The 15,072-nt window shown below is 38.0% G+C and overlaps 1 protein-coding gene across 4 annotated transcripts in view; it reads left to right on the plus strand.

The window, feature by feature from the left end:
* LOC131033191 (uncharacterized) overlaps positions 1-15,072 on the plus strand; it is a 164,830-nt gene that overhangs the window by 141,970 nt on the left and 7,788 nt on the right. For all 4 annotated transcript variants that reach the window (XR_009103573.2, XR_009103574.2, XM_057964335.2 and 1 more), the window contains 2 exons: positions 1,876-5,005; positions 5,126-5,258. Coding sequence is in view for 2 of the 4 variants with exons in the window: in XM_057964335.2 (XP_057820318.2) it covers positions 1,876-5,005; positions 5,126-5,258 (3,263 nt within the window). In the remaining 2 variants the exon portion in view is untranslated. The remainder of the gene's footprint in view (positions 1-1,875; positions 5,006-5,125; positions 5,259-15,072) is intronic.

The following is a 15,072-nucleotide window of genomic DNA, read 5'->3' on the forward strand; positions in this document are numbered from 1 at the left end:
TAGAGAGCCTGCTCTCTTAGTGATCCCTCTGGCAACACTCAGCATGCAAAGGCTAAAAGACAAAACCCTAAAAGACCTAGAAAATCAAACCCCAGAAAGCAAAAAGTAGGGGTCCTCATTTACAATGGGGCGATGTGTGAAATTGTGAATACGTCACAACACAATCCAATCTGCACTCTGCAAATAAACCCTTTAAACCTCTGTGTTTTTCAGTGATCTTCATAGAATCTGTTAACATACACTTGAGACAACCATTAAAGATGATAGAATATATCACAGTCAAAACCAGATTTCAAAACAAAATGACTTCAGTAATTCTGAACAATACATCCTCACCAAAATATATAATGGCTACTTAACTGTGATTTTATTGCTTCTTCTCCATATAGAACAGCATTATATGAATGCCTCACAACATATCAAACATATTTATGAATACTAATTCTCTTTACAATACGTGTTTTTTTAATCACTAACTTGCTTTCTCACATCTGAATCATCAATGCACCAAATGAAAGGATGCACATATAAATTACAAAAAATGAGTTGCTTAACCATATAGGAAGTTACTCCCAAACTGCTCAAGAAGTTTCAACTGATCATAACTGTAACTAACTCCCACCTACTTCTTGTCATCGTGACTTCTTATTCAAGCGTCCAACCTTCTTATAAATATTTACAATAATTAGAAAGCAAACTTTACTTTTAAAACAATCGAACTCTTATTCATTATTGATCTGGTCACAGAAATAATAACAAAACAATTCATGTTATTTGTGGGGAAACTTCGTTTATTCAATGTGAAATACAGATTCTTGGAATCAGAATGTATATGTCAAGTCCAGAAAACACAAACAACAGTATTAACTTATCCTTCATCAAGCCAAAAAAAGCCCAATAACAGAGAGACCAGGACCTAATGTCACCCCTTTCTACACAAACACCAAAAACTTAAAAAATGAGGAGTCATAGAACAAAACCAAAAAATAGGGACTGCATGAATCGGCAGTTACATCCCACCACCCATGAACATCTACAAAATAGCAAAAATGGATGGGTAGTGGGAATCTACAATTTAAAAAGCTGTTACACTAGAAAGCAAGGAGTAAAAGTCAATTCTTTATAAAGCAAGACTTGATATAAGTTGCAACGGTAACACAGAAAAGAAAACATAGCCATATAAAATGATCTGTCTTTAAAAATGCAAGCTTGTAAAGAATTTGAGCATTCCTTAATAATGTTGTAAATATGATTCCCTTTGGAGAAGAGAGTAGCAAATGTGCTAATGTGTTGTTTCTCGGATTGTTCCATCCCCCAGGCATAACAGTGTGACTTGATTTTTTTGCATCAAAGGCATTCGGCAAATTTCTCACCTGGTATACTTTAACTTGCTAACCTTTTGTTGGTTGGCTGAGAAATTCCAACCTAATTACACGAATTAGCTTTTATAGATGCATTAGGCACTTCTTAGTCATTCTACAGTTTACCACTTATGCTCTTATTGGTTCCCTATCTTGGAGAAGTGTAGATATATTTTATGCAACAATGCACATATACTTGAATGTGTGTCCATGCTAGACATGATATGAATTTCCTGGGGGTCACCTTTGCTGAAATGTAGTATCTAACCCTCTCTATTTCTTAGTGGAATCTTGATTATGAATTTCTCACATCACTGATGTTGCCGATAGAGGAAATCTAACATAATTCTCTAATTTCCTAGTATTCTTGACTTGAAATCTGTTGTCCAATTATCAAGATAACATATAGTTGTCTAGACATACAATCAAATTTTGCATTCTGGAATCTATTCTTATTGTTTGCCGTGTTTTATGTTTAAAAGCTTTGAATGGTTGGTTATTTTGTTTGTTACAGGAGGTTCATGTCTTACAACTTAGCTCCGATTGCTGGTGTGGCTGCAAATATTTCTCGGAATGGAAAGGCTCTTGGGGTTTGTTTAAACAGTTGCATCTTATCTCCCCTTCCACTGACTTGCTTAGTCAACTTGCCAGTGACAATCTTTGGATGTTTTCTTCTATATCACAATGATGGGCGATATCTCTTTGAAAATCAAGCTTCAAGAAACACTGTAGGAAATCAGCATGATATGAAAATTTCACTCATTTCCTCTTGGAATATGGAATTGATGGCCTGTGCCCGTGATTCATATGTTGAATTAATGTTGGAATTTCAGAGGCTTAAAAAGGATCCTTTAACTTCTCGTTTGGAGTTATCTGTTGCCCAAAGTGTCAGTGGAGTCCTTCAGAGCTCAGCTGATAGAGCTTATTTGTTTTGGCCAAGATCTAAACCCAAAATTTCATCTTCTAATCAGATGCAAACCAATGAGGCTTATATAAATTCTTTGACAGCCCCCAATCTAGAGTGGGAATGTATAGTGGATAAAGTTATAAGACCTTTTTATTCACGTCTAGTTGAATTACCTGTCTGGCAACTCTATGGTGGCGCTGTTGTGAAAGCTGAAGAAGGCATGTTTCTTGCTACTCCTGGCTTTGAAATTGCAGATCATTCACCACCAGCAACAGTTTGCAGCTTCATCAAGGAACACTATCCTGTGTTTGCAGTACCATGGGAATTAGTCAGAGAAATTGAGGCTGTTGGAATATCAGTGAAAGAAATAACACCTAAAATGGTGAGGGATTTGCTGAAGGCTTCTCCAACATCCATTGTCCTTCGATCAGTTGAAACATATATTGACATTCTTGAGTATTGTTTTTCTGATCTTAGACTTCAACAACAATCCATGTCCAGTTCAATAAATCCATCACCTGGTAATCCTAATATTTCATTTCAGGATAATGCCAATCATGTCAATCTTCAGAGTATTGCTAATACAACTAGGAGTGGAGAATTTAATGATCCTGCAATCAGCAGGGTTATGGGCCAAAATTATGTACGCAATTCAAGGACAAGTTTCCAGAGAGTTCAGAACACTCCTGCAGGGAGTTCGTTGGATGCTGGAGGAGATGCACTAGAAATAGTGACAAATTTTGGGAGGGCTTTACTTGATTTTGGAAGGAATGTGGTTGAAGATTTTAGTAAGGTTGGAGGACCTTCAACTCAAGCAGATGGTGTTACTCCAAGTGGATATGGGAATATCACATCACATGATACATTTATAGTTGGTGAGATAAAAGGTTTACCATGTCCAACAGCAACAAAGCATTTATCGCGGATAGGTTCAACAGAGCTGTGGATTGGAAACAAGGAGCAGCAAACAATAATGCTACCTTTGGCTGTAAAATTCATTCATCTTCAGTGCTTCGACAGGCCGTCTCTTACAGAATTGTTTGAGAACCACACAGTTCAAAGGCTGCTAAGGTTGCAGCCATTTTCATCACAGCTGCTGTCAGCCCACTTAAAATCAGTTTTGTCAAAGCAGTGGGTTACCTATGTCAACGATATGGGGGATGCTCCCTGGGTTTCATGGGATTATGTTCCAGATTCCCTTATTAAAGGTCCGTCCACTGATTGGCTTCGTTTATTTTGGAAGAATATTGGTAGTTCTGTGGATGAATTGAGACTCTTCTCTGATTGGCCCCTTATTCCTGCCATTGCATCCACTCCAGTCTTATGTCGTGTGAGACAGCGTCATCTGGTTTTTATACCACCTGAAATGGAGTCCTCTTCAGTAGATACAAGTTCAAGTAGGATAATGGAAGGTACAGAAGTTGAGAACAGCTCTTTCAGGGATTATGGTGATTTAGTCAACTCATGCATCAGATCCTTTGAAGTAGTTGAGTCAAAACATTCATGGTTATTGCCATTATTGAATCGCTGTAATGTGCCTGTCTATGATAAATGCTTCCTTGACTGTAATGCTCTGCAGTGCTGTCAGCCAAGGCCTGGCCAGACACTTGGGCAAGTTGTTATTTCAAAGCTATTGGCTGTTAAACAATCTGGTTACTTCTCGTCAGAGGCAGTGTCTTTCTCGTCTAGTGACTGTGATTCATTGTTTTCACTTTTTGCCTCAGACTTCTCTCCTTCGCCTTCTTTAATTCCTACTTATAGCACAGAAGAGCTTGATATGCTGAGGTCTCTTGCCATATATAGAACAGTTGTTGGAACATATACATCTCTGAATAGACAAGATGCTTGTATAGTTTCCCCAGGTGCTTTTTTCCAGCCAGTTGATGAAAGGTGCCTCTGCTATTTCTCTGCTGCAAGTGGTGGTTTGTTCTATCGTGTTCTTGGTGTATCAGAGTTGCAGAACCAGGAATTATTAGTAAAATTTGGCTTACCAGCATTTGAACAAAAGATTGAACGTGATCAGGAATGCATTTTAATCTACCTTTATCTCAATTGGGAAGACCTACAAATGGAAAATACTGTAATTGCTGCATTGAAAGAGACTAGATTTGTAAAGAGTGGTGCAAATGAGGCAAATAGTGATTTGCTGAGACCTCGAGAGCTTCTAGATCCTGATGATTCCTTACTGAAATCCGTTTTTGCTGGAGATAGCTCAAAGTTCCCTGGTGGAAGGTTCGCAACAGATGGATGGCTTCATATTTTACGCAAAGTAGGCTTACGAACTGCTTCAGAGCCAGAGATGTTGCTAGAGTGTGCACGGAAGGTGGAGATGCTTGCAAAGGAGGCTGCATTAGATACAGATATCTCCGACTTTTTGGTTGCAGGTGACTCTTTGTTTAGAGATGAGCTTTCAACTGAGATTTGGTCTCTTGCTGGCACTGTAGTGGAAACTATTCTTAAAAACTTTGCAGTTGTGTATGGAAGTAGTTTCTGTAATCCCCTCAGCCAAATTGCATTTGTACCTGCTGAAAAAGGCATGCCGAGCATTGGGGGAAGAAAAGGTGGAAAGAGAGTGCTTACATCATACAGTGAGGCTATTTTGCTGAGGGACTGGCCTTTAGCTTGGACATGTGCACCCATTTTGGCAAGACAAAATTTCATACCTCCTGAGTTTTCATGGGGGGCACTGCATCTGCGAAGTCCTCCACCATTCTTGACAGTTCTAAAACATCTACAGGTGAATAGAAGTTTGAATGTCTCTTTTAACAGATCAGATCTTAACTGAATTTGTTTAGAATTTCAATTTGATAATGTGATATGGGAGGGCATGATGTGATTAGCCAATTAACTGTTGCAGATTGTCGGGAAAAATGGTGGGGAAGAAATGCTTGCACGGTGGCCAACAGCTGCAGGAATGAAGTCTGTAGAGGATGCCTTTAGTGATGTTCTGAAGTACCTTAGTAGTATCTGGGGGACGCTCTCAAGTTCAGGTCAGCTATATGTGCCTTCTTAATCTGCACAATTGTTAAGCCTTCTTTTTCTCAGTTGTTACAATATTTTAACTTATAAAATTAAAGTTACTATACTGGGTAGTCTCGTTGAAAGATTGATATATTTATATTTTATTATATTTTATACTTTTATCTATAATTTTAGGAAACATTCTGTTTGTATATATCAAGGACAGATCTCATGCTAGATTGATTGGAAAAATATTTAAAAAAATCTTGGTAGAAGGCATGGAAATTTATACTGCACTTAAAGCTGCATTTCTGTTACCTATTGGTGGCTCTTATCATTTTCTTGTTATATGGTATTGATGGAAATATTAAGTCACTGGTGTTTACTGAAACTAAATTACCAATACAACCATTTGTAGTATGAAACATGAATAATAACTCATACTAGGAATGGTTGCTCGAGAATATATCAACTGATGCTTTATTTCAGAGGTAGTGTCCAAATACAGCAGTATAGGGAGGACCTCATATAAATCAGAGGCCCTTCCCTCATATGTATTAACATGACAAAATTACACAGTTGAAGAGAGATGTGTTTTCACTCTTTAGTATAGGAGACAATTATGGAGATGCCTCTCCTATGACTGGAGACATCTGTCCACGTCTCTTGACATCTCTTAGGCTCGTCTCCTGACTGTTGTGCCCTTAATCTTTGCATTCTGTCACCAAAGTTCCCTTGGTTTCTTTAGTTTGTTTTTTTTCTTTTAATTCCTTCATCATCTGCATCATATCTTTTCTCAAAGCTTGCACAGTTCCAGATTCATTCTCGCTGCTGTCATTTGAACTTTCATCTTTCATTGTTTTTCTTTTGTCACTGGAGGAAATTTTGTCCACAGTCCATATCCATTGCCCGATTGTAGGGTTCTGCGTAGGAAGAGGGTGGTTCTACCTTCATCTTTTTTTGTAGTGGAGGAATAAGACCTTCAATGAACCATCTCTTCTTGAGGCCATTGGTTGGTTTCTTTTCTAATTTTAGTAAGAGTTCCTTGAGCCTATGTTCTAGCATTCCCATGTTTGCCTTGCTTTGTGTTATAAATTTTCCCTATGGTGTCATTAGCATCCTATAGTAGCTTGAACTCCTCTTCAAAAGCTTTCGTCAATTTTTCCTAGGTAGTTTTGGAAGTCAGTTCGATTTCTATTTTAGTATGTACCAATCAATTGTTGTGCTCCTTAGAGTTGTTGGGAAGGATTGAAGCTAGTATGCTTTGTCATCTTGGTTGTTTTTTCCCATATTCTGTTATGGGTCTTGCAATGCTTCAATGGATCCTCCGAGTGTTACCAGTAAATAATGGTAGTTTATGCCTCTCAACGTTAGGGCTTGATGGTGGAGTTGTTGATGTGTTTTTTATGACACCTCAAACACAAAATAAAATACTAAGTATTCCATCCTCTCTTGAACAAAGAAACTTCATTTGCTAAAGAATATAATCAAATACTTAAAAACTACTAAACTTTGAAGTGAACATTAACAATTTAACATTGCGAAGTCAAAATTTATATCATATTCAAGATTTCATAATGACGATTACAACGAGTATTGATCATATGATGTCAAAATAACAAAATGGAGTGAAGTGAGGTCTTTAATCATCCCCAAACTCCTCATCACTAGAACTGTTGAACTCCACATGGTCAAGGTCCGCCAAACTAATACCAACCAGCCTTGCCTCTACATCCCACCGTGTTGCTGGACTCTTTGTACAAAAGTGTTTTGTGGTCAATGAAATGCAAAACACTATGTACAACCACAAGCTTCTTTGCTCTCCTAGAGGTAAGCCTGTTCCTCTTAAGAGAGTAGATGAAGCTATAAGTAGACCAGTTCCTCTTAGCAGCTGAAGAACTAGAAACTTGAGATAACAATTGAATGGCTAGAGTGGTAGTCAAAAAGATTAGTCCATTGCAATTCCGCCAAAAAATTGGGTCCTCCTATTCAATAGTTTCCATATCTATCTTGGCAACCTCATAAATAAGTTGGCAAATTTTGTCCACTCAATAGTAATATGAATGATGCTGGTCTCTACATGATCGATCATACATCTTTTCAATGGCCCCAAAGAACCTTGCCGTTACCTTAGCATCTTGTTGATAGAAATATTGTCGTTGATGTCAAGGTTACATAGATGATTAGAATTCACTGTCATTGATGTCAAGTGCATGAGCAAGATCGCCAAAATAATGTCATTAATGTCTAAAGAGAGATTGGATTTGAAGAAAGTATTTGGTGAAATCACAGGGGTAAGGAATCCTACAACTATAGATTTGCATTTATACAACATGCAACTGTTGAACAGGGGACCAAAGTCTTGTCATGGTTATTGCAGTGTACCAGAGGAGATTTTATTTTTCTGGTTGAATATTTGGAGTCCCTGAGAATAAGAGATTTAATAAACAGTGATTAAAGATTAAATGCAGTAATACAAGACAGAGATCAAAGGTGCAGAAATTGAAGGAGTTTGGATGTGTAGCAAGTAATATGTAGAGATCAAGGATTAGTAATTAACAAACTGTTTGTTAATATGTATACCATACATGCTCGTCAATTTCCTCAGTAATACACAATAAAATTAATAAGACAAAAAGCTATAAAGGTCAATCACGTTGAAGACATAGAAATTATGGACTTTAGAAGCAGCGACTATTATCAAGGAAAGTAAAGGCAACAATTCTTATACAAAAGCAGTGATTATTATTCAGAGCAGCAAACAAACAATGAGTGCCCAGATTTGAGTTTAATAACTAAATAAGAAAACTGTTCATGAGAGATTCTACATTATAAGGAGTGCTTCATAAGACAGCAATAAAAGAGGATTAGAAGCAACGATTATCATTAAGGCATTCATTAATATGTTACAAAAAGCATCGATTTGTTTATAAGAAGCACTTATATGCTAAGACGGTGATTTGTTTAAAAAGAAGTAATTATCAAAAGACAGCGTCTCTTTAAAGTGGCAGACAAAGACAAAAGGTCTGAGAATAAGACAGAACAGAACAAGACAAAAGACACATAAGACAAAAATGCAAATAAGACAAATGTCTTGGAAAAGGATATGGTTCATATCAAAAAAGCACGATTAATGAGAAAGGGTGTGATTAAACATAGCGATATATTAAAAGAAAGATTACACTCAGCGATTATATTAATGGTTTGGGTGTTAATAATGGGCAACGGTTATCATTTAAGATGGTTAGTAATTATTCTATAAAGGTTACGATTCAGCATGGAATAGTATGATGTGTTTATTAAAACAAACATAACTAAAAGACAATAATTATGGGGCCCACCTCTCAATATTAGAGCCCCCACTAAAAGAGAAAAGAATCCTACGTAAAAGGATAATGACTTAAAGGCAGCGATTTTAATTCTACAGCAAGGATTCACTTATACGATTAATGATTCAATTAAAGGAATGCAAGCATTTAATCAACTCCTAAAAGGTGCGATGCTTATAATACGTGATTTGTTTAAATAATATTAAATAAAGTTTTTTTGTTTATGGATGACTCTTTGGAAGATTTCACACCTCTTACACAGGGGTATATGCTGAAGATATAAATAATATATCAAGATCATTTGAAGTAAAGGTAAGGGATGTGTATGGTATGTGCCTTTCTGAAGATATTTTCACATGCACCAGAAATTGATGACAAGGAAAGAGATTGCTGATTAAGTGGAGTGAGTACGTGCCTTTCAGAATATAAAATGTATGTGCTCCTGAAGCCAATAATGATATCAGAAATTGCTGGTTGAGGGTAAAATATAGTTTTAGAATTATAATAAAGAATTCTTAACAGAGTTGTGTGTGTATAAAAGTTGTGGGGTATAAAGAATGTTGTATGAAATAGGTAAGTTATCAGACGTGTGGTGAACGTGTGAGAAAGGTATTATGTGTGAACTATGAAAATATAAAAAAGAGAGGAAGAGAGTCGTGGGTGTATATATGTTGAGAAGATAATAATTATATACACCTATAGGTGAGCAGTGTATAGAGCTGAAGGTATAAGGAGATTTTTAAAGAGGATCAAGTGCAGATTTATGAGAAGACTGTGAGAAGAGTAGTCTCAGGCATATGGGCAGATTATGAACAGATTTATATGACATACTTGTGAAGAATCCATGATCAGATTTGTATGACAGATTTATGTGTATGCAGATATAAAGAGAAGTGTGCGCAGATTTATAAAGATGTAAATAGAGCAGGAGTGTATGCAGATATAAAAGGGAAAGTATATGCAGATTTAAAAAAGAATAAAACAAGAAAATTATATGTCCATCATCCGTTATTACAGCAACATTGTCAAGGTGGAAAATCAGATTTATGTGAAGTGGGTTGGTGCTCACGGATTCTGAAGTGGGAGTTGGTGCTTTCAGTGGGTTGGTGCTCACAAAATTCAGAAGTGGGAGTTGGTGCTTCCATTGGGTTGGTGCTCACAAAATCAGATTTGGGAGTTGGTGCTTCCAGTAGGTTGGTGCTCGCAAACAGTGTTAATGGTTGGTGCCTACAAATATTGTAAAAGAAGAAATATATAAAAGTATTGATTTACCGTGGTTTTCTCTAGTAACGGTTTCCACGTATATATTTTGTGTTCAACTTGTGTTCATATTAGATAGATTACATATGAATGTTAGTATGCAATGAATAAGTTTATGAGATAAGTTATATACTTATGATTGAAGTTGAAAAAGTTTAATTGGTAAAAGATTGTTGTTATACTGATTCACCCCCCCCCCCACCTCAATCTCAGTATAGCCGTGTGCTCTCCACTTGTATGGGTGTAACTGATGTAGGAGCATCCCCGGTTCTTGGCAATCTTGCATCAACCAAAAATATTTCCTTTTTGTTTTGCAGTTTCTGCATTTTCTGGCATTGGCTCACCGGATCTTGAGGAGTTGGATTTTGCTTGAAGATTTGATCATCTTCCTTATTCCTAAACCGCGGAGCATTTGGATCATTTTCCGGCAAGTTATCGATTCTAGTTTCCAAGACAGTTTTTTGGCACTGGAAGCGGCTAGACCTATTAGCTTTGGTGAATCTACCGGATCCCTTCCATAGCTTGCAGAGCCCTGAGCGTTGATTTCGATGTTCCTTGGCGTGTCGCTGACCTCCCTTTGATCTACACTTTATCCTTTGGATTTTCCTGAGGAATCTCTTTGGCAGAGGCCGACCTTGTTGTTTTTACACATTAGGTCTTGTTCTTCGGCATTTCATCCTTTTTTGGGCCGACCGGATCCCTTGGATCATATAAATCATTGTAATTAAGCATTAGAATGCAGATCAAAGGTGGTAGACAGAACATAAAAGCTAGATTTTAAGATTTGAGGTCCCGGTTGTGGCCTGTTCTGTATTTGAGCATGCTTGCGTAGGCCAGTGAGCCTGTTTCTGTAACCCGGATGTTGCCGGTTGATTGTAATCAGTTTTCATGATATAATTCATTCTGTTTTGCATTGCCTCCATCATATCCTTGTGTTTCCGTTGTGTTTACTCTTGTTGACTAGTCCAGATTGATCTCTTTGAGGTCCCTCCTAACCGATGACTGCACCAAGTGGTATCAGAGCGAGCTTTCGTTCCGAAGATTGCGTTGTCTTGAGAATTTTGTTGTAGGGTGGCGTATTGTGGATCCGACCTGCAGCTGTAGAGGACTGGCGTGAAGATGTCGCGGAGAGGAAATAGGAATGGTGGAGCGCGTGTGAATGCAGACTTTGTTGTGATGGAAATGTTGCGAGGAATTGCAGACCAGGTTGGAAGCCATTGAGACAGCACAAAGAATAGGCCGACATATTGAAGATGTGAGTGAAGATGAAGGAGAAGAAGCCTCGACGGAACAAGTAAACCCACCGACGATTGATCTGGATGAAGAGAGATTTTTTAGGGTTTTGAGTAGGGCGAATCCTAAACCTCATTTTACCCCACCAGAATATGATGGAAAGTTGGATTCAGATGAATTGATGGATTGGATCTCGGAGATAGAGAAATATTTTGATTTTGAGAACACTGCAGAGGAAAGGAAAGTGAAATATGCCTATACGCAGTTGAAAGGATATGCATCTCTTTGGTGGGAGCATTTGTAAGTTGATAGACAGAGAAGAGGTAAAGAGAAGATCAAGACATGGGATCGGATGGTTGCTAAGTTGGAATCAAAATTTATGCCAGCTGACTACCAAGTGAATCTGTTCCGAAAGTTGCAGAATCTAAAGCAGAAGGAATCTAGTGTAAAGGAGTATACCGAAGCATTCTACAAGTTGAATATCGGATCCAGACATGTTGATTATGAGGTTGAACAAGTTGCAAGATATTTTAATGGATTGCAGATGTCTATACAAGATGAACTCAGTTTGATCAAATTGCAAAGTGTTGAAGAATCTTACCAGTATGCCTTGAAAGTAGAAGAGAAGCTGAACAAAAAACATGAGCAGAGACAGAGAGGTAGAGGTGGAAGGTTTTCCAGAGGAAGAGGAACCTGTACGGATCAGAACAAGGACAAGGAAGTAAGCAAAGAAGGTAATTCATACCGGAAGGATGATAGAAATTTCTACCGGAAGAGAGAACCTGATGGTTACCGGAATGAGAATTTTGGAAAAGATGATTGAAGACAAGACAAGAGAGTGTTCAGAGGAACTTGCTTTAAGCGTGGAGGAGAAGGACATTGTTCTTTCGAGTGTAAGAAGGCAGAGAATACTAGGGGAACAGCAGTGGTGGAAGAAAGCCCCACCGGATCAGCTAATAAACCGAAAGATGGAGAACTGTTAATGATGAGGAGAGCTTTGTGTCATACTCGACAAAGGAGGAATTTGTTCAAGACAAGATGTAAGGTATTCGGTAAGTGTTGTAAAGTTGTTATTAATAGCAGTAGTTCAGGTAACCTTGTTTCAGAAGAGATGGTGACTAAGTTGAATTTGGAAAGATTGAAACACCCTAAGCCTTATTAGATAGCATGGATTTAGGATGAACATAAGCTGTTAGCAAGTGAGCAATGTTTGGTGAAATTGAAAATTGGGAATTATCATGATGAAGTCTTGTGTGATATTATGCCTATGGATATTTGTCACCTTTTGTTGGGTAGACCTTGGCAGTTTGAGAGACAGGCAATACATGATGGGAGAAAGAATATATACACTATTGTGGCCAATGGGATGAAGCAAACCTTGTTGCCCTTGGAGGAGCCTTTGAAGAGTGGAGTCTGTACGAATGCTAGAATTTGTTTGATGGATGGAAGGAAATTCCTGGATGGGATGAGACATGAGAATGTGTGTTTTGCCTTAGTTTCTAAGAAGATTGAGAATCCAGAGCATGAAGAAGAACAACTGGAAGAAAAAAGAGTTGCTGACAGAGTATGAAGACATCATATCAGATAATGTGCCTGATGGATTACCACCTGTGAGAAGTATCAGTCATTGCATGGACCTAATTCCTGGAGCTAGTTTGCCTAACAAAGTTGCACACCGGATGACACCGACAGAGAATGAAGAGTTGAATAGACAAGCGCAGGAGTTGTTGAAGAAAGGTTTGATTAGAGAAAGTGTGGGTCCTTGTGCAATACCATCAGTATTAGCATCTAAGAAGAATGGAGAATGGAGGATGTGTACCAATTCCAGAGCAATAAACAAGATCACAGTGAAATACCGGTTTCCTTTGCCTAGGATGGATGACATAATGGACTATTTGAGTGGAGCCAAATACTTTACAAAGATAGACTTGAAGAGTGGATATCATCAGATTAGGATCAGAGAAGGAGATGAGTGGAAAACAACATTCAAGACAAATGAATGAGGTATTTTGGATTGACTAATGCACCGAGTACTTTCATGAGGTTGATGAATGAGGTATTGAAGAAATTCTTGGGTAAGTTTGTTATTGTATATTTTGATGACATTCTGATTTTCAGTAAGACAAAAGAGGAGCATTTGTTGCATTTAAGACAAGTTTTGCAGAGGTTGAGAGAAGAAAAGTTGCTGATAAACCTTAGGAAGTGTACTTTCATGAAGGACTTGTTAGTCTATTTGGGATTTGTGATATCTGAGGATGGTTTGAGGAGGGACCCTGAGAAAGTAGAAGCAATTGTTGAATGGCCTACACCGGAAAACATTGGAGAGGTAAGATCATTTCATGGATTGGCTAGTTTCTATCAGAAGTTTATCAAAAATTTCAGTTCTGTTTGTATTCCTATGACTGCGACAATGAGGGGAGATAGGAAGGAGTTCAAGTGGACCATCGGAGCAAACAAAAGTTTTGAACTATTGAAGCAAAAAGTGACTGAGCAGCTTGTGTTAGCTTTACCGGATTTCAACAAAGTATTTCGAGTAGATTGTGATGCAAGTGGAACTACAATTGGAGTCTTATTGAGTCAGGATGGGAGAGAAGTAGCTTATTTCAGTGAGAAGTTGAATGATGCTCGGAGGAGATATTCAATGTATGATCATTAATTTTATGCCATAGTTCAAGCCTTGAAGAAGTGGAGACATTACCTATTGCCTAAGGAGTTTGTGTTGCATACTGGTCATCAAGCCTTGCAGTATTTGAATAGTCAGAGTAAGTTGAATCAGAGACATATGAGATGCGTAGAATTTTTGCAGAGTTACACCTTTGTGTTGAAGCATAGAAGTGAGAAATGTAACAAAGTTGCTGATGCATTGAGTAGAAGGAGGAATTTGCTGACAGAGATGAGCCACAGTATTAGGATTTGAGGAGTTGAAGACCTTGTATGATGATGACCCGGATTTTGCAAAACCTTGGAGAGCATGTAGAGAACCGGTTATCGTAGACAGAAGCAAGTGGTTGGATTACTTCATTCAGGATGGGATGTTATTCAGAGGAGTTCAGTTGTGCATACCTAAGAGTTCTATGAGGGAGAATCTGATAAAGGAGAAGCATAGTGGAGGATTAGCCGGACACTTTGGTGTTGACAAAACAATAGCATTGGTGAGTGAGCGTTACTTTTGGCCTCAGATTCATGAGGATGTTAGGAAATATGTGCAAAGTTGTAGAGTTTGTCAAGTTGCAAAAGGTAGTAGTCAGAATGTGGGATTGTATAAGCCTTTGACAATACCGGAAAGACCTTGGGAAGATATCAGCATGTATAACTTACTAGGACTGCCTAAGACACAAAGAGGAAATGATTCTATATTTGTGGTGGTGGATAGATTCTCAAAGATGGCTCATTTCATACCTTGTAAGAAAACATCAAATGCAGTGCATATAACTGACCTATTTTTTAAGGAAGTGGTGAGATTGCATGGATTACCTAAGAGCATAGTTTCAGACAGAGATGCTAAGTTTGTTGGTTATTTTTGGAGAACACATTGGAAGAAGATGAAGATTTTTCACCCACAGACTAATGGATAGACAGAGGTAGTAAATCGGAGCTTGGGAAATTTGTTGAGATGCTTGGTTGGAGACAAAACCGGAAGTTGGGATTTGATTCTTCCACAAGCAGAGTTTGCCTACAATAATTCAGTAAATAGGAGTACCAGAAGGACACCTTTTGAGATTGTTACTGGAGCACACCCTAGAGGGTATATCAGAATTGAGAGATATCACCAGTGAAGACCGGAGAAGTTCAGAAGCAGAAGAATTTGCAGATCACTTAAAGGACTTACATATTCAGGTTAAGCAACATTTGGAGGATATGAACATCAAGTATAAGGAGAAAGCGGATGAGAAGAGGAGACATAAGGAATTTGAAGTTGGTGATGAAGTGATGGTGTATCTGAGAAAAGAAAGATTTCTGATTGGAATTTATAACAAGTTGCAGATGAGGAAGCTGGGACCTTGCAAGATTTTGAGAAAGT

Source organism: Cryptomeria japonica, chromosome 6, assembly GCF_030272615.1.
Source record: "Cryptomeria japonica chromosome 6, Sugi_1.0, whole genome shotgun sequence".
NCBI classification, from domain to species: domain Eukaryota; kingdom Viridiplantae; phylum Streptophyta; class Pinopsida; order Cupressales; family Cupressaceae; genus Cryptomeria; species Cryptomeria japonica.